General features: G+C 39.0%; 1 protein-coding gene across 2 annotated transcripts in view; it reads left to right on the forward strand.

Moving 5' to 3' along the window:
- Positions 1–19,909, forward strand: part of LOC131064572 (probable NADH dehydrogenase [ubiquinone] 1 alpha subcomplex subunit 12) — a 108,871-nt gene that overhangs the window by 12,681 nt on the left and 76,281 nt on the right. The window contains exon 2 of one of the 2 annotated variants that reach the window (XM_057998754.2): positions 7,346–7,372. The exons of the other annotated variant lie outside the window; for it this stretch is intronic. Coding sequence (XP_057854737.2) covers positions 7,346–7,372 — 27 coding nt within the window. The remainder of the gene's footprint in view (positions 1–7,345; positions 7,373–19,909) is intronic. 2 annotated transcript variants of the gene reach the window in all.

Here is a 19,909-nt window from a genome sequence, read left to right on the forward strand (position 1 = left end):
GAATGATTGTGTGTAAATGACTTCATCTTGAAGTGGTTTATATATCATCCTTTTGGCGCTAATCATCCTCAAGTCAGCTTGCATAATAATTAATTAATGTTGTATTATCCTTATACATTTCCCATGTTAGATATTTGGGTCCAGCCCAATAGTCATTGAATTGCCTTTCCACGTTACATTTGGGCCTAGCCCAATAACATAATTAATTGCTTCCCACGTTACATTTGGGTCCAGCCCAATAACAAATTAATTGAGATAATACAAATGAATTTTAATTGTCATTTGACAACATTAAAATTCGATAATCAGGTATCCGAACTAGCTAACTTTTTCAACAGCTTTATGGGACCCTTTTGGCTGCCTTCAATTTGTGATTCTCACCATTGTTGATTTCTTTTTGCCAAGTTTGTAAGGCTATATTTTAACATCACATGTATATTAACGATGAATTCTGAAAGTATTTTGAATTAAGTTTTGAGTTTGACATCTGCTAATTTGTTCGACTTTGACTCGTGAACTCTTAGTTTAACACAAATGTTATGTATTAAGGTTCTATAATGTATATATGAATGCTTTATCAATGCCAACATATGAATATTTAAATTTCCTATATAATTTAAATTTTCCCTATTTTTTATATAGCCGTCCCCAGTTGTCCTAAAAAATGGTCCAAAAATCAGGGACCCGAAACACATCCCCCCCCTCCCCCTCCCGGAAACTTGGGATAACATAGCTACAGACAATTATGCTGCAATACATCTCTCACCACTAGTCTCCATAGCTCTCCCAAGTTCTCCACGCTCAACAAAAGAAAGAGATCAAGGAACCTCAACGTTGTCACCAAAGAATAATGAACAACACATAATTACAAACATAGTGATCATCATGGCTCCACTTAAATCTCAAATCCAATATAATGTGAATACAAACATCCAGGAATAAGAGCAAGACCACAAAGAGAACTTGCAAATCAAACCATGTTGTTCCACAACACTAACATGTGTTTAGGAAAATGAACTGGTAAAAACTTAGTTGCTATTAACTATTTAACTGAGAAAAGGTTACAATATATAGAGATTACAAAATGCTGTAGATATTAATGAAGACACCTACTTCTAACTACCTGTTACTGTAGACATTTAAGATGTCTAACAACCAACTACATTATTGACCATTAATAGTAATAATATTAAATATTATTCTAACACCCTCCCTTAATGGTCAATCTATCAAAAACACCAAGTTGCCCCCTAAATTTTACAAACTTATCCGGGCTCAGAGACTTGGTGAGAATATCCGCAGTCTGATCTGGTTTTGGAACATACTGCAATTGAACTGATCCGTCTTCTACTAGCTTGCAGATGTAGTGACAATGAAGCTTGACATGCTTGGTACGTTCATGGAAGATTGGATTTTTGGCTAGTTTGAGCACCCCTTGATTATCAGTATACAAGAGAGAAGGACCTGCTTGCGGCATCTGCATGTCAGAAAGCATCCTTCGGAGCCAAACTGCCTCACATGTGGCCTTGACTATTCCCCGGTATTCAACGTCGGTCGAGGAAAGAGCCACAACCTATTGCTTCTTGCTGCTTTAAGTGACGACACCAGTTCCCAAACTGAATATGTACCCAAAAGTAGATTTTCAGTCATCCACTGATCCTGCCCAATCTGAGTCAGTATAACCAATCAGCTTTGGATCGTTGCATCTGCCATACATAATGCCATAGTTTGAAGTGCTTTTCACATATCACAACACTCGCTTCACTACAATCCAATGATCAACTTTTGGGGTTGTCATGATGCAAGAGATGTAGTTGACAGCAAAACAAATGTCAGTTCTAGTGGCAGTGAGGTAGATGAGGCTGCCTACTAGTTGCTTGACTTTGGTTTCATGTACTACAGGTGAATCAGACTTGGCTGATAACTTCAGCCCTTTCTCCATAGGTGTGGAAGCAGGTTTACAATCTTGAATTTGAAACTTGTCAAGCAAACTGCGGGCATACTTGGACTATGAAATAAAGATACTGTCATCAGTCTGCCACACTTCGACACCTAAGCAATAATGGAGAAGCCCCAAATCTGTAATGTCAAAAGCTTGGCACAAGTCTAGTTTGATGGCTGTGATCAAATGTGCTAAATTGCTAATAATGATCAAGTCATCCACGTAGACAACAAGAAAAAGGATATCATTACCAGAGAGTTTGACATACAGATTAGTGTTAGAAGGACTGCGTTGAAAACCATGTTCAACCAAATACTGATCAATCTTGAAGTACCAAGCCTGAGGGGCTTGCTTCAGGCCATAGAGGGCTTTTACCATTCCACAAACACGATGTTCCTTACTAGGAACCTTGAAGCCAGGAGGTTGAGTCGTATAAACTTCTTCTTGCAACTCACCATTGAGAAATGCACTCTTAACGTCCATCTGGTGAAGTTTCCATCCAAACTGAGCTGCAATGGCAAGAAGACGAATAGTTCTCATCTTGGCAGTAGGAGCAAAAGTCTCGTAGTCAATGCCCTCCTGCTGTGTAAAACCCCAAGTAGCCAATCTGGCCTTGTACTTATCCAAAGTGTTGGTGTTGGAAATAAGCCACACCCAGACCGACGATGGACTGGTCCAAGAGGGGCCAGTAGCTCAGTGGTAGAGCACTCCAGCAGTGTATGGAAGGTCCTAGGTTCGAGTAGCTGGTCCATGTCTCAACATGGTATTAGAGCCAGGTCCAGGGTAGGAGCCCCGAGCACACGAGAGGTGTGGCTTAAGGGGGGGTGTTGGTGTTGGAAATAAGCCACACCCGGACCGACGATGGACTGGTCCAAGAGGGGCTAGTAGCTCAGTGGTAGAGCACTACCATAATATCAACACAAAGTACCATCTGCATGATACTTGACTTCGTAAACCCATTTATAGTTGATAGGTTTATTCCCAGGAGGTAGATCAGAAAGAACCCAAGTGTTATTCTTTAGAAGACTATGGTATTCTGTCTCCATAGCCTTTTCCCACTCAGGAATGCCTTTAGCCTCAGAATATGTTTGGGGCTCAGGGATGCTGTGGATGTTGGCCATAAGTGCAAAGTTGACTCTATTTTGCTGCTTTCTCTTTCAGCGAATTGATCTATCCTCAAGAAGCTCATCATCACGAAGATCTCCTATTATCTTGGCCCACCATTTAGGCCCGAGGGTAGAAGTACCAACATCTGGCATTGGAGGGACAACATCCCTTGGAGTTGTCGGAACAAAGTCATCTGGATGCAAATTTTGTGGAAAATTAGGTGGTGCTGGATCGGTAGATTCCTGATCTTTAGAGTCAGAATGCTTCAGAGCCCTCCCATCATGGGAAGTAAGAGGAAGACGAACACCAACATCAGAAGTCTTCATAGACGGAGTCGCAGGACTAGGAGTAGTAGAAAGCATAAATGGACCAGTAGTCTCATCAACCACAACATCATGACTGAAAATGAGACGATCTGTCTCCACATCAATCAACCTAGAGGCCTTGTGGTTGTTGCTGTAACCAGTAAACATAAGTGTTTGGCTCTTTGAATTTAGCTTAGCACGCTTAGCGTCTGGAATCCATACATGAGCGGTAGAACTGAAGACTTTCAAATGGCTCACTTTAGGCTTGCGTCCTGACTAGGCTTCTTTAGGAGTCATCTTCTTAACGACATGTGTAGGTGACTGATTCAGGAGATAGACTGCAGTGTAAACTGCTTCAGCCCAGTATTTCTTAGGAACGTTGCGATGCTCTATCATAGAACGATCCATTTCAGTAATTGGGCGATTCCTATGTTCAACAAAACCATTTTGCTAAGGGGTGTATGGTGTGGTGAGTTGGCGCTTAATGCCATGTGTAGCATAAAATGTAGAGAAGTCATTGGAACAAAACTCCCCCTCATTATTTGACCTTAGAGTGACAATCTGAGAACAAGGTTCTTTTTCAACTAAGGCCTTATATTTCTAAAAGGTATTGAACACATTTGATTTATTCTTCAAAAAATACACCCACATTTTACGACTGAAATCATCAACAAATAACAAGAAGTATTTGCAACCAGTAACAGATTGAGTGTTCATTGGCCCACATACATCAACGTGAACCAAGTGAAGAACCTTGGAGGCTCGCCAAGAATCACCATCTGAGAATGGTGTCCGATGCTGTTTTCCAGCTTGACAGGCTACACAAACTCCATGATTTTGAGGTTGAATCTCAGGTAGACCAGTAACCATACCCTCCTGATATAACTGAGATTGATAGTGCACGTTTAAGTGCCCATAACGCTGATGCCCATAACGCTGATGCCAAAGTGTTCTAATGGATGTACTCCTAGCAACCAGAGCGTGCTCCTGAGAATCACCAGAATTAGCAAGACTATACAGACCATGATCCTCAAGTCCCATAGCGATTGTTGTACGAGTCTCCTTATCAACAATGATGCAGATGGACGAACTTAATACAACATCTAATTGGGGAGAATGCCTCATGATTTGACTGATGAAGAGGAGATTATGTTCCATGCTTGGAACATAGTAGACATCAAGAAAAATTAAATTTCTACCTCCTGAGTGAATCTGGACAGTGCCCTTACCAGCGATTGTGTACTTTTCTCCTCCTTCGAAGATGACTAAATCTGAGAATGGTTCAAATTTCGTGAACCAATCCCGACGATGAGTAAAATGCCGCGAAGCTCCTGAATCAATATACCAGGCAAAAGAGTGTACTGGATTTGCTATTCTCTTAGCCATAAAAGAATAGAAAGAATCTTCTTTCTGCTTAGAGTGTTCGGCAACATTTTCTTTTTGTTGAGACCCTCCCTGCTTCTTTTGTTCAGAAACCAAACGAATTCGACACTGGGCCTTCATGTGACCAAACTTATGATGATAATTGCACTGAACGTTCTTCTTCTTCTTGCTGTCCTGAGAGGAACCAGAGCCTTTCAACTGAGAAGATTGAGCCTTCCCTTTGTTCTTAGCAGAAGATTTGGCGGAGAACGCTTGCTCGGTGCAGGTGGAATTGGTATTGCTTCCAAACTGTTGGCGCCATCGATCTTGTTGTAAAAGCTTGTTACAAAGATCGAAAAATTTCAAATCGACATCAGTGGAAGTGATATTCAGTGTTTCGATGAAATGCTCATAAGATTTGGGCAAACTATTTAGTGTGATGACGACCATGTCCTTTTCCTCCATTGTGCGACCAATCGCCTCAAGTTGGTCATGGATGTCCATGATCTTGGTCAAGTGATCCTGCAGAGGTGTCCTCTCGTCCATCATAATCGAAAAGAGAATGTTCTTCAGAAAGAATGCTCGGCTCTTGTCAGAGGTTTCATGAAGACTCTTCAGATGATCCCATATCTCCTTTGCTTTTTCGCCGAATGGTACCTGAGGTAGCTGCTCATTGATGATAGAGAGTTTAATGAGCATGGCAGCTTTGCGGTTGTGCTCATCCAATTTGTCCTGATCTTTTCCGGCAGTGGTTAGATGTTGAGAGGTGCCTAGAACAACTGCATCAAGACATCGGTACTCAAAAATTGTTAACATACGCTGCTTCCAGGTGATGTAGTTGCGGCCGTTGAATTTTTGGTTGCTTTTGAGTATTATATTCGTCAGAGATGCCATCATGTACCGTAAGGTTGAATTGGTGAAGGCACAAATTCCATGGCATGAAAACCAGCAGATGAAAATAGAGGGTTTTTAAAAATTCTGCAAGTCGGTTTCGAAGGTAGAAATTGAAACCCTAGTATGGTTTTTGAGGCAAATTTTTTTCGAAAGACTTAGAAAAATCTGACAAAGAACCAGCAAAGCTCTCAAAAAACCCACAAGGAATTTATAATCAAAATAATTTTTTGATTGAAGGGTCAAATCTGCAAGTTCAAAAACCAAGGCATGAAAAATGATGTACCCAGAAAAATCTGAATGCAACCCAGTTTAGATCTTGAAAAACCCACAACGATTTTGCAACCGGAAAAAAGTATGCCTTGAAACAGAGGGTCAAAATCCTAGGCGAAAAAAATCTACAGACCCCAAAAAAATCTTATAGTGACCCAATTGATGTTTCGAAAAACCCATCAAGAATCTGCAATCAGAATAAAATTTTGACTTGAACTGAAGGGCCATAACCCTAGTCGAATGTGTAGAAACCCTAGGCGAAAAAAATCTGCAGATCCAAAAAAATCCAACGGTGACCCTATTGAGGTTTCGAAAAACCGACCAAGAATTTGCGTTCAAAAAAAATTTCGCCTTGAAATAGAGGGTCAAAACCCTAGGTGGCCAAAAAATTGCCCAGGTCGCAGGAAAAAAATTATTGAGAGTTTAAAAGAAAACCCTAGCACGGGAGCCAGGCACAGAAAATCCTAGACGGGTTTTTGAGAAATTTGGAAAATATTATATAAGTTATAACACAATTTTCGAAAAAATTCCTTTACCCTAGCTCTGATACCATGTTTAGGAAAATGAACTGGTAAAAACTTAGATACAACTGAGAAAAGGTTACAATATATAGAGATTACAAAATGCTGTAGATATTAATGAAGACACCTACTTCTAACTACCTGTTATTGTAGACATTTAAGATGTCTAACAGCTAGTTACATTATTGACCATTAACAGTAATAATACTTAAAGTAAGATCTCCTTCACCATTCCCAAAATTGAAAGGATATCAACATCTAACATTTAAATTATGATTGCTGGGTTAGATATCTTATTCACTGCATGTTAATATGTTGTTTGAAATGATTAAACTTCATGGACATTGTAATCATGTATTGCATGAATGGTGAAAGATTTAAATCAGTTTTCTTATCAGCAAGAAACTCTTATTTTGCATTGTCAAGTTGTTATTCATTTGGAAAATTCATAAACAAAAGCAGCTGCATCACCTTATGGAAAGATGAGGGAGATCTTTTGCAAGATTTTGATTCTTGTGGAAGGAAAAAGTCAGGCTCTGCAAGGAAAATTCCTTCATATTTTATTCCCAAAGCAAATAAAAATACGGCTGGCATTTTAAGGAAAATGCCATAATAAAATAAGGTCTTTACATTTTTAAGACTTCTATAATATTTTACTTTCTTCTATTTCATCCACAGGTTGTACAGATACCCTTTAACCTTAATAAAAATAATAGGAATTATATAAGTGAGTTAAGGGATCAGGGAATCCTTTCAGTTGGTCTTTTGACTATTAATCAAATCTAGCCACATTTTATTTCTCTTTTACTTTCATGATCTGCGTTTTATATGTTTTGTACGTATTTTTGGATTTATCATCATTAGTTCTAGTTGATTATTTGCTAATTGACTGTTGGATAAAGTTTATATTCAGTTTCGACTAATCTGCATTTGTTGTATTGCAGGGATGCTATTGTTGATGGCAACCTTATGTGAGTACAACTTCATGTTGTATGGTACCACTTGCCAACGAAGATTTATGATCAATTTCTGGTCTTCAAACAATTCAAGATGTTGAATTTTGTCAAAAATAGTAGACTTTTGTACTGAATGCTTTAACATGTTTAATCAAAAAGCTAAAATGAGTTTTCTTTTCAATAAAAAAAGAAAGAAATCAATATGTATTTGTCAGCCAACACCCTTTTCAGTTTCTATTTAGCAAAAAACTTAGAGCCCAATCTTTTTTGCAATATGCTACAACCCTTAGTCATAGAAGTGATGTTTTTACAGTTTATTAAATTAAGTGATAATTTATTTGGGATTTGACCATGTAGTTTCAAGCCAATCATTATTGTTCCATAAACTGCAATCCCCAATTATCATCTTCATTCTCTTTAACAAGGAGCCTTTAGTCATCACCTTCTTCATCGCCCAATTTGTGAAAATCAGAGATGATTCACTGGTAAAAACTTCTTATTTATATTAGCTGAGAACAAATTACAATATATAGGCATATAAAATACTGTAGATATTTAATATGCCGACTAACCCAGCTAACTACCTACACACTGCAAAAGGCAATTAAGATATCACCTAACTAAATACATTATTGACCATTAACAAAGTAAATAAATATTATTCTAACACCCTCCCTTAATGGTCAATCTGTCAAAAACACCAAGTTGCCCCCTAAATTTTACAAGTTTACCCGGGCTCAAAGACTTGTTGAGAATATCCACAATCTGATCTGCTGTCAGAACATACTGCAACTGAACTGATCCGTCTTCTACTATCTGGTGGATGTAGTGATAATGAAGTTCAACATGCTTGGTACGTTCATGGAAGATTGGATTTTTTGCCAGTTTGAGCACCCCTTGATTATCAGTAGTGACAATGAAGTTTGACATGCTTGGTACATTCATGGAAGATTGGATTTTTGGCCAGTTTGAGCACCCCTTGATTATCGGTATACAAGGGAGAAGGACTTCCTTGCGGCATCTACATGTTAGAAAGCATCCTTCGGAGCCAAACTGCCTCACATGCAGCCTTGACTGTTCCTCGGTATTCAGCTTCAGTCAAGGAAAGAGCCACAACCTGTTGCTTCTTGCTGCTCCAAGTGACGGCACCAGTACCCAAACTTAATATATACCCATAAGTGGATTTTCTGTCATCCACTGATCTTGCCCAATCTAAGTCAATATAACCAATCAGCTTTGGATCGTTGCACCTGCTATACATAATGCTATAGTCGGAAGTGCCTTTCACATATCGTAGCACTCGCTTCGCTTCAATCCAATGATCAGCTTTTGGGGCTGTCATGAAGTGAGAGATGTAGCTGACAGCAAAACTGATGTCAAGTCTAGTGGTAGTGAGATAGATGAGGCTGCCTACTAGTTACCTGAATTCGGTCTCATCTACGACAAGTGAATCAGACTTGGCTAATAACTTCAGCCCTTTCTCCATAGGTGTGGAAGCAGGTTTATCCTGCATTCGAAACTTGTCAAGCAAATTGCAGGCATACTTGGAGTGTGAAATAAAGATACCATCACCAGTCTGCCACACTTCGACACCTAAGCAATAATGGAGAAGCCCCAAATCTGTCATGTCAAAAGCTTGGCACAAGTCCTGTTTGATTGTAGCAATCAAATGTGCTGAATTTTCAAAAATGATCAAGTCATCCACGTAGACAACAAGAAAAAGGATCTCATCATCAAAAAGTTTGACGTACAGATTAGTGTCAGAGGGATTGCGTTGAAAACCATGTTCAACCAAATATTGATCAATCTTGAAGTACGAAGCCCAAGGGGCTTGCTTCAGGCCATAGAGGGCTTTTACCAATCTGCCAACCTGATGTTCTTTACCAGGAACCTTGAAGCCAAGGGGTTGAGTCATATAAACATCTTCCTGCTACTCACCATTGAGAAATGCACTCTTAACGTCCATTTGGTGAAGTTTCCATCCAAACTGAGCTGCAATGGTGAGAAGAAGACGAATAGTGCTCATCTTGGCAGTAGGAGCAAAAGTCTCCTTGTAGTCAATGCCCTCCTGTTGTGTAAAACCTCGAGCAACCAATTTGGCCTTGTACTTATCCAAAGTATCATGAAGACAAATAGTGCTCATCTTGGCAGTAGGAGCAAAAGTCTCCTCGTAGTCAATGCCCTCCCGCTGTGTAAAACCTCGAGCAACCAATCTAGCCTTGTACTTATCCAAAGTATCATTTGCATGATACTTGACTTCGTAAACCCATTTACAGTTGATAGGTTTCTTCCTAGGAAGTAGATCAGAAAGAACCCAAGTGTTATTCTTTAGAAGACTATGGTATTCTATCTCCATAGCCTTTTCCCATTCAGGAATGCCTTTAGCCTCGAAATATGTTTGGGGCTCAGGGATGTTGTGATGTTGGGCATAAGTGCAAAGTTGATTGTATTCTGCTGCTTTCTCTTTGGCAAACTGATCTATTGTCAAGAAGCTCATCACCACGAAGATCTCCTATTGTCTTGGCCCACCATTTAGGCCTGAGGGTAGAAGTACCAACATCTGGCATTGGAGGAACAACATCCCTTGGAGTTGCTGAAACAAAGTCATCTGTATGCGAATTCTGTGGAAAATTAGGTGGTGCTGGATCGGTAGATTCCTGATCTTCAGAGTCAGAATTCTTTGAAACCCTCCCATCATGGGAACCAAGAGGAAGACGAACACCAACATCAGAAGTCTTCATAGACGGAGTCGTAGGACTAGGAGTAGTAGAAGGCATAAATGGACCAGTAGTCTCATCAACCACAACATCATGACTGAAAATGAGACGATATGTCTCCACATCAATCAACCTATAGGCCTTGTGGTTGTCGCTGTAACCAGTAAACATAAGTGTTCTTTGAATTTAGCTTAGCATGCTTAGCGTTTGGAATCCATACATGAGTGGTAGAATTGAAGACTTTGAAGTGGTCCACTTTAGGCTTGCATCCTGACTAGGCTTCTTCAGGAGTCGAACTGGTGAAGGCACGAATGCTCGAAAACTAGAAGATGAAAACAAATGGTTTTTATCCAAAAATTCTGCAAGTCAGATTTTTAAGGTAGAAACAAACCTTGGCATGATTTTCGATGCTGGAATTTTCGAGGGACCCAAAAAAATTTGACAACCCAGTTCAGATCTCGAAAAACCCTCAAAGATTCTGCAATTTTTTTTTCTGACTTGAAACGAAGGATATAATCTCAAAACCCTAGCACAATTTTTGAGGTAACATTTTTGATTGACCCAGAAAAATCCGACAAAACCCATAAATCCTTGCGAAAAACCCAAAATGAATCTGCAATTAGAATATTTTGTCTGAAAAAAACGCAAGGAATGTGGGGAGAAAAACGTGAAAAATGAAAAACGCGACTCTGCCGAAAAAAATGGCCCAGCAAACTCGTGAATTCAGAAAACCCTTGACGAAAACAGACGTGGGTAGGAAAATTTTTCCAAGGCAGACCCACGATGCAGGAAAAATATTCAAATTTTTTTAGGATGCAATCTTCACTAAAAATTTTAGAATTATAAAATTGCTCCAAATTTTTTTAGACCTGCTCTGATACCATTTGAAAATCATAGATGATTCATTGGTAAAAACTTCTTGTTAATATTAACTGAGAACAAATTACAATATATAGGCATATAAAATACTGTAGATATTTAATATGCCAACTAACCCAGCTAACTACCTACACACTGCAAAAGGCAATTAAGATATCAGCTAACTAAATACATTATTGACCATTAACAAAGTAAATAAATATTATTCTAACACAGTTCATCAAACATCCTAGTGAAAGGATCAAAGATTAGCTTTCTTTTGAAGTTCTGGTTCATTCGACCAGGTTCCTTATTGTCTCTTTGAGATTCTTGCAGTCTTTGCAGAGCTTGCTGAAATTTGCGTTGTTTGCCATTCACTATTTTCTCTTTTATTTCTACAAATGAGTTCATGATCTTATGTAAGATTTCCATCTATTGATATATCGGAGCTACTACTTCTCTATGTGGCTTTTTGAGAAGATGTAGAAGTCATTTGAGCAGACAACACTCCTCACAGAAGGTAAGTCACTTCTGTACCTTAAATGTGCTTAGTTTATGCATCCACCATTGTGGTGCTGTCCTAAACTTCTAAAGACTTGTTTTGACTAACGCTCCTTTGCATTATTCTTCCTCTCCTTGTTAAAACTATTTCATGACCTTGTAATATCCTCAAAGTGTGTCTTTGCCCCTAAGTTTTACAACACATTGTGCCTTGCTGTCTCATTTGTCAGCTGTACTGTCCTTTTTGATTCTTAGGTGGTTAACCTCATTTCTTTTGATATTTGCATGCACATTTCTATAACTAGTGAGTCTTAAGCCATGTTTCTTCCCATCCTCTTTCTATTTCCATGGTGGACTTGTTGTATCCCCTTGTAGTAGATGCCTAAAAGTATGTATGTTATTGAAGGCTTGGAACTAAACCTACGCATAAACCTTGATCCTCACTTCTTACCCTCAAGGCATTATAATGGTATTGAGATTCCCCTAAAGACTGAATGCTTTCAACAAAGGCTACTTTTTATGACAAATCCATTCCCACTGCGGCTGTTTTGTGCTATAGTCAGCAGGTGCATAGATATTGACCTCTGTAAAGGCTGTAAAGGAGAAATATGACATACATTTTTTATCCTTCCCCTCTTCCTCTATGGTGGAGGAATTTCTACCTAACTTTGCATCCAAATGTTTGCCCATGGAGGAACACAAACTTTGACTTCTCAATTTCTCATCTGGAACACAACATTTCTTGAAATAAATTCCATCTTCCTAAGGAATAAGCGACTCAGGTGGTAGGTCAAGACAAGAGTCAATTGTTTGTGTGGAGGCTGCAATTGTGTTACAGTCCGCTTCCTTGTGTTCTCAGTTGTGGGTTTGGGTATGGAGGTTCAGGTATGTCAATATGGTATTTCTCCTGCCCCTGTTTGGTACAGCTGGGTATTGCTGTAATAATTTCCATATTAAAGATTTATTTAAGTAACTTGCATAGTCCATTTACCAAGTATTGTTGTTTCAAACCTTACCCTAATGAATTTTCCAGATTCTATGATTCTTCAGCTATAGTCTTTATTGGCATAGCCTTTATCTTATGCTTGTGATTCATTCAATATTTGGGTGTCAGTATGCCACTTTGTAAGTTATTTTGTAAGGGCGGTTCTCACCTTCCACAGCATATTTTTCTATCATCTTGTAATTGGTCAAAGCATTTGATGGCATAAGTTTGTGCCATTCTTGGAAAGTACAAGAAGCAGGTTTTTCCTATGCTAATTTTGTTTCGCTTTCCAGTGGCACTTCAATTTCAGAAAATGCATTGCCGGATCCTAACCCAGTTCACCATCAGACCTTTCTTTGACAACATTCCATCTTTTAAAATGTCTTGTACTGAACTCTCTTATGTTTTGCCATTGTGAAAATGTGTTTGCCAAGCCTTCTTTGCTTGTTCTTTTAGCAGGTATAAACTAACAGATGCAAATCGTTCTTGGCAATTAATGTCTCGTCTACCTCATCTTCAAATTTTCCTTGTGTCGCTTTAAGATGTTCTATCTATGAAGATAGCATATCTATGTCAGTTTCTGAAACAGGGATTTGGCTGATATCAATTGGATGTTTTTTTTCATCCACAACCAAGCATGTATCTTTATCTCTCTTTCTGATTGGTTCTTTGCTTGTTTATGGTGAATTATCATTTCTTCTATACACGAAACTGCCGATCCACAGACAATGAGATAAGCTTCCCTTACACTACCATATTGGCTTCGCCAATGATAACACACAATCAGCCTCCCTTGTTCTTTAATGGCTATGCAAAGAAGCAGCAGCATATTTACATTAGCATATATCAGCAATAACTTTTTAGGTTGTTTTAGGATCAGCAAATGCATTTCTTAACATTTTACATAACTTTTTTAGTGCCTCTGGACATGGGTTCTCTTGGGAGTGGCTGAGCATGGCCTAGGTTCAGCCAGGGTATGGCCCTGCCTCCCTTGGTGCCCTGTGGGTATGTCCTGTACAGTCCCACTCCCATTACCATTTGGTCCTGCAATGGGACACAAAGGACAAGAACATTTGTATCATAGCCTATGATAGGGCCAACAAACCTGTTGTTCTTTAGTCTGTTATGACTTGGATAACAGTTTGAAACCTCATTGTCTCTATTGACTCTATAAGGATTTTGGCAATGAAGTTTACATCCTTCACTTGTCTTTCACAGTTAATTGCCTTAAAAAAATATTGCCCTTGTAGAGCACATTGCAATGACATTAATTAGGTGTCTATTTTTGCAGTCTTTCTACCCCAAAGAATTGATGGACAGTGTTGCTTTGGCCCATGAATCCCTAATTTGTTGTAGTGATGTCTTCAGAAAATATTTTCACTTTGACAATAAAATGGCAGACATCTTTTCATAACTACAACTTGTATAACCTGTAGGTGTTTGACTAATTGCTTGCGCCCTAGTATGGTGATTTGAATAGTTTGAAAGGAAGCCTAATGGTGAAAATGATAAATGCAACATACATTGGGTTCATCTGCTATGTACCTACCCTCAATTTGAAATTCTCTTTCTAATGGGCCTACATTTTGAGTTATGTTTTGGTGGAGAAGATAGGGCTAATGTCTTCTTGGGAAGATCATGTCAGACAACTATTGGAGAAGTGGATTGTGCAATCCTTTGGCCAAATAATGAGATCTTGATCTCGCTCTCTCAATTTCACTATCAATTTCATTTTTCTCTTTGATATAAGGAAGACATGCTTGTTTGGAAGCCCATGTTTGTTTGCTTTAACACAAACTTTGATTCCTTGGCTAGTGGTTGCACACTAGTGAATTTTCACTTGATTTTAAAAGCTCTTATACTTGTACTAGGATTCACCACCTATACCAAAGATAACCCTCCTTTGTAGTCAGTGTATAATGTCTATCATTAAGTTTCAATAAGATTGGTTATCTGACTATGTATTAATTGTTCATATTAAGTGTTTGTAAGCATTGGCTTGTTGACGATTGTGTTTCTCTTGGCAACCGTTGGGTCCTTTAAATAGATTGTTTCAAGGAAAGTAGTCTGATCTAGTCTGATCAACTCCAATCTCTGGCTGACCATTTTTGGTCTTCTTCTGTAATAATTTTATGTGTGATTAAAGATATATTTTACTCCTGTATTTGCTATGCATTGTCATCTTTATTATTAATTCATGTATTCAATTTATCAGATATGTAGTAAACATTTGGTGCCATTGCCTTAAAAAGAAATCGGGTTAGATTTTAGCAATTCATGCCCTTAGATCCCAAGAAAGATGAGAAGAGGCCACAAGGTGGTCAAGACCATCAAGCAACTGAAATGAAGGAGAAGATTATGAGAAACACTCGAGGAAAATACATTTGGACAATTCGCAGGTCAAATCCCTTCCCAAGAATGTAGTCTAGTTGAAAAGTCAAGACAACCTTCTCTAGATGAGAGAAGTTGGGAGACAAAGTCTCATTGCCTCACAAAATTGTATGAGAGTAGCCTTCAAGGCATTGAAAGGTTGTCAATTGACAGAGAAGTCAAGCCACGGGTGTATAAGTGAAAATTTGAAGGCAAAACAAGTGTGCGGAAGGCTAAAGCTGTGGGAAGAGTTAAGGATTCCGACGTGGCTAGGAGTGTGAGAGAAGCATCAGAACCTTTGAATCTGAACTCCCGAGCAAGCAGATTCTAGATGCTAGGTCTGCATCATAATAAAATCATGACAAATCCTAGTGGAGTAAAGCAAAAGTTGCCTAAGTTTAAAGGAAATGGATTAGAGAATCCCGTTAGGCACTATAAATTTGTGGAACAATTTGGACAACAAATGGGTAAGATGATAAAACAATTTGGCTATGAACTTTTCCAACCACCTTGCAAGGTGTAGCTATCGGCCGGCATAAAAAACTTGACCAAGCCTCCATAGATACACATGAGAGATTAAAGAAGGCCTTTGTAGAAAAGTTTAAATTGCTTCATGATCATAATGAAATAGTAGCAGAAATTTACATTACAAAACAAGATAAGCATGAAAATGTACAAACTTATAATTGTAGACTCAAAGAATTGTTAGTGAAATTGGAAACAGTACCAACTAACGATCTAAAAAGTGGTAGTTCATTGAAGGTTTACTTTTGCTGTTAAGGTAAAAAATGTAGTACCACCTTCGTCATATTTTGGAAGTTAAAAAGTGAAGATAAAATGTCCTCACATGGTAAAAGAAAAATAGAGGAAGATGGAAGTTTGGATGACAGTAGTGACATTGAATCGTGAATAGTACAAGCACTCCAAAGGGACATGCTTTGAATGGTGAATGTATTGAAGACGGAGAAAGAAACCAACAAACTGTGGTGTTTGGAGTGCAAATCTCCAGGACACACAAAAGTTAATTGTCCTAGAAAGTTGTTTATTGGGATTTGCTAGGTTATGGGTCATTCAATAAAGGAGTGCCTGTACGCTTTGAAAACTAGGAGTACACAAATACTCTTTATGTAGGGAGAGCGGTCCACTCTAGTGAAGCCACATAATGCATCTCCAAGTGGTTGAAATCAAAGAGGAGGGTAAACTCAATTTCAGTATGACCCCAAAGGATGCCCTATATACAATTTTGACAATGTAGCGAATGGGGACACTTTGCCAGAACAAGCAAGATAAAGTACGATTGTTGTGCAAATGGTGTGGGCTTGGAGACAATGGAGACACTGAATGTCCAAAGCAAAAGGCTAGCATCAACCTAATTGATGTTGATAGAAAAAATGAAGTATTGGCCATTACTTGTGCCCAAGAAAAGAAGGTTCTATACTCAGATCTACATACTAGAAAAAGATAGGATTCGTGAAGGAAGAGTTGAAGTGGAGAATGATATGGCTAAGAAGTGTTGCCACTCAAATGCAAACACAAGTACGATAGCAAATCAATTACATTCCCCAAAAAATAGTACAAGGCAAGTGCTTCAAACCAGTGTACCAACATAGCATTCTTGAACTTCAAAATGCTATTGTATTGGGAGAGGACGAGGTTGTGCATCCTACGATCCAACTAGAATATGTTGAGAATGAAGATCCAATAATCGAACCTCCACTACTGGGCGACCAAGTGATTGATCCGATGTTATTGATAGTTGACACCTTAAAGAAACCAGTGGTGATGAATATGGACATCCTTGGAAGGAATGTGAATTTGGGGGGTCTCGTGTGATTGCGCCTCTCTTTATCTTGTGCTCTTTCATTTCGTTGCTATGGGTTCTCCTAAATTTTCACTTGTAACTCTACATGACTATGCTTCGTGGAAAATTGATGCTTGGAGTAAGTTAATGGAAAAGGATTCACTCATTATATTGATGGAAATTTGATGGCACTACCTGATCCTAATGCTCAAATGGATTGGCTCACTAAAAATACTATGGCTCTTGGAACTTTGAGGAAATATGTATCAAAGGATCTCATCTTTCACATTGAAAAGTGTAAAATAGTTAAAGATGCTTGGGATATCTTGGGTAAATTGTATGGCCAAATTGATGAGATTAGGGTTGTCAGCTTGACAATGATCTCACTATGTTGGATCCGAAGAATTTTGATACAATCCAAGACTATGCCACTAAGGCAAATGAGCTAAAAGCACAACTCAAGGATTGTGGCATTGACAAGAAGGATGCATAGTTGGTCTAGAATTTGTTGGGAAAGCTTCCATTTGAATATGCAACATTTGTTTCTATCTTCCAAACCCATCGCTTGACAATGGGTAGTTCTTTCACTCTGCCATCATTTGATGCATTCATAGAAATGTTGATGTTAGAGCAATCAAAGTTGATAAGCATGGGGATTCTCAAGTCTTCAAAGTCCAAAGCTTTAGTGGCCAATCAAGGGAATCAAGGAAAGGGTTCCAACAAGAAGCAGTTGAAGCTCGAGACACAATAGGGAAAAGCACAATCATTCTCTCCACGACAAGGAAATACACCTAAGAAGGAGAGACCAACTTGTTCATATTGCAAGAAATCTGGTCATTATGAGCATCATTGCCACTCAAAATAAATTGATTAGTTGACAAACATCATTAAGAAGAACAACACCAATTTGCCATCTGCCTACAAGAAGGGTTCATCTCCTTCCAGTTCCTCACATTCAAAAGCAAAAGGGCAAGCATTTGTGGCTAAAACAGGTGTTTCACAGTAGTGGATACTTGACTTGGGTGCCTCTCATCACATGGGTTCTACAAGGGAGCAATTTTCCTCAGTGGAGCCATCTAAGGTACCTCACATTTTCATTGGTGATGATACACAAGTGAAAGTTGAAGGGAAGGGTTTGGTTGCCACGGTTAATGGAACATTTGAGAATGTTCTTTATGTTCCTAACTTGAGCACCAACATTCTTTCTATCTACCAAAACACCCACTATGGAAATGGAAAGAAATTTGGGTTTACACCTAATTTAGTTGTGGTAAAAGAACTTGAGAATGATGTCTTGGTAGTAGTGGGACAAGCCAATTACAACTCATAGCTTTATTCATTCTCCCATTTTGTGCCTTGATCTCCTTCTATCACCTTGGTCACTCATTCAAATTCGGAAAGTAAGCTTTGGCATGAGTGGTGTGCACACCTCAACTACCACTATCTTCAACAACTAAGCTCTAAGGACATGGTCACATGTCTACCTCAAATCAGCTTTTTTCAATGGTGTATGTTCAGGGTGTTCCATGGGCAAACATCTCGAAGAGAAGTTTGATAAGGGAAATCTTGGAGAGTTTTGAAAGTTCTTCAATTGATTCACAGCGATGTAGCAAGCCCATTTCCATTGCCATCATTTAGCAAGGCTTGTTATGTCCTAACCTTCATTGATGACTACTCCCACTTCACTTGGGTCTACTTTCTTGTTCACAAGAGTAAATTGTTGATAGATTTCTAGCCTTCAAGGCTCATGTTGAGATTCTTCGCATAGACAATGGAAGGGAATATGCGAACTATAGACTTGAGGAATTTTGTACTCTTGAGGGGATTGATCTTCCAAACTCAGTTGCCTACACTTCACTACAGAAAGGAAGAATAGAACCCTTATGGAGATGGCTAGCTGCATGATTCATGCTTGTTTTCTTGGTCCAACTTTTTGGGTAGAAGCTATTAGTTGTGGATAGTGATGATAGTGACTCAGAGGATGATTCTCCCTCAACTCCGACTCGCAAGCTCACACCTCTGTAGATTCCACTTGCAGTTGAGGAAGCTCGTCTTTCATCTCCTCCAAGACCTCATTGGGCTCGACAGAGTCGAGTCAGCGGGTTCTTATGTTGGGGATCCTTCAGACACTCAAAGGACTCGGTCACAACAACAGGAGCTTCCACATGCTTACATTGCTATAGCTTTCGATCCACAATCCTTTAGGAAGCATCAATTTTTCTTGAGTGGGACTTAGCCATGGAGGAAGAGTATAGTTCGATGAGGAACAACACTTGGGAGTTAGCCCCTCTCCCTAAGGGGAGGAAGATGGTTTGATGTAAGTGGATCTATCAGACTAAGTTTGCAATGGATGGTAGTGTGGATAAGTACAAAGCTTGGCTTGTTGCGAAAGGTTTCTCATAGGTTCTCGGTGTTGATTATATTGAGATGTTTGCACCTGTAGCTAAGATGAACCCCATTTGCTTGACACTTGCTATTGCTGCAGCTCATGGTTGGGTTGTACATCAGATGGATGTGAAGAGTGCATTTCTTCACGGGGATTTCGAAGAGGAGATTTACATGGAGCAGGCGTAGGGATTCATTTAAGATTCTTCTTTGGTTTACAAATTGAGGAAGTTTATCTATGGCCTCAAGTAGGCCCCTAGGGCTTGATATGCCAAGATGGATTCTTTTCTTCTCTTTGTAGGATTTACCAGGTGTCATTCCGATTCGAATGTCTACATTTTGTGATAGGATGACTCTCATTTGATACTTGTGCTCTATATTGATGACTTGATCATTACAGGGAGTACCTCATCCATCATTGGCAGTGTCAAATTTGCTTTGCATGAGAGTTGCTATGACTGAATCGGCCTTTTGCATTACTTTCTCGGGATTGACATATTTCTGCCTTCTTTCGAGATTACACTTGTTCAGCCTAAGTATGCTCTTGATCTTCATGCACAGTTCCACATGGTTGATTGTAAGCCTGCGTCGACTCCCTTTCTTTTAGGAGTCAAGCTTGAGGCCAAGTGTACCGCTTTGCTTGTTGATGCCACATTGTATCATCAGCTTGATGGAATACTCACAAAGTACTTGACAAGTTTTATAAACCTCGCGAGTTTTTTTGCTCAACAAGTCTTTACATCATTGAGTTGTAGAAGAAACTCGTCGAGATTTTGGGAAAACTCGGCGAGTTTCTGACAAAAATTCGGCTACATAGAAAAAGGAGAGGCCCAAACATGTCAAAAAATTATCTAATTTTTTTTTGTTCAAGTCAATCTCATTCTTTTCATCAAAATATATACATGAAATATAACATTTAAGTATAAGAAACTTGT

The sequence above is a fragment of the Cryptomeria japonica genome, chromosome 8 (genome assembly GCF_030272615.1).
Source record: "Cryptomeria japonica chromosome 8, Sugi_1.0, whole genome shotgun sequence".
Classification (NCBI taxonomy): Eukaryota; Viridiplantae; Streptophyta; class Pinopsida; order Cupressales; family Cupressaceae; genus Cryptomeria; species Cryptomeria japonica.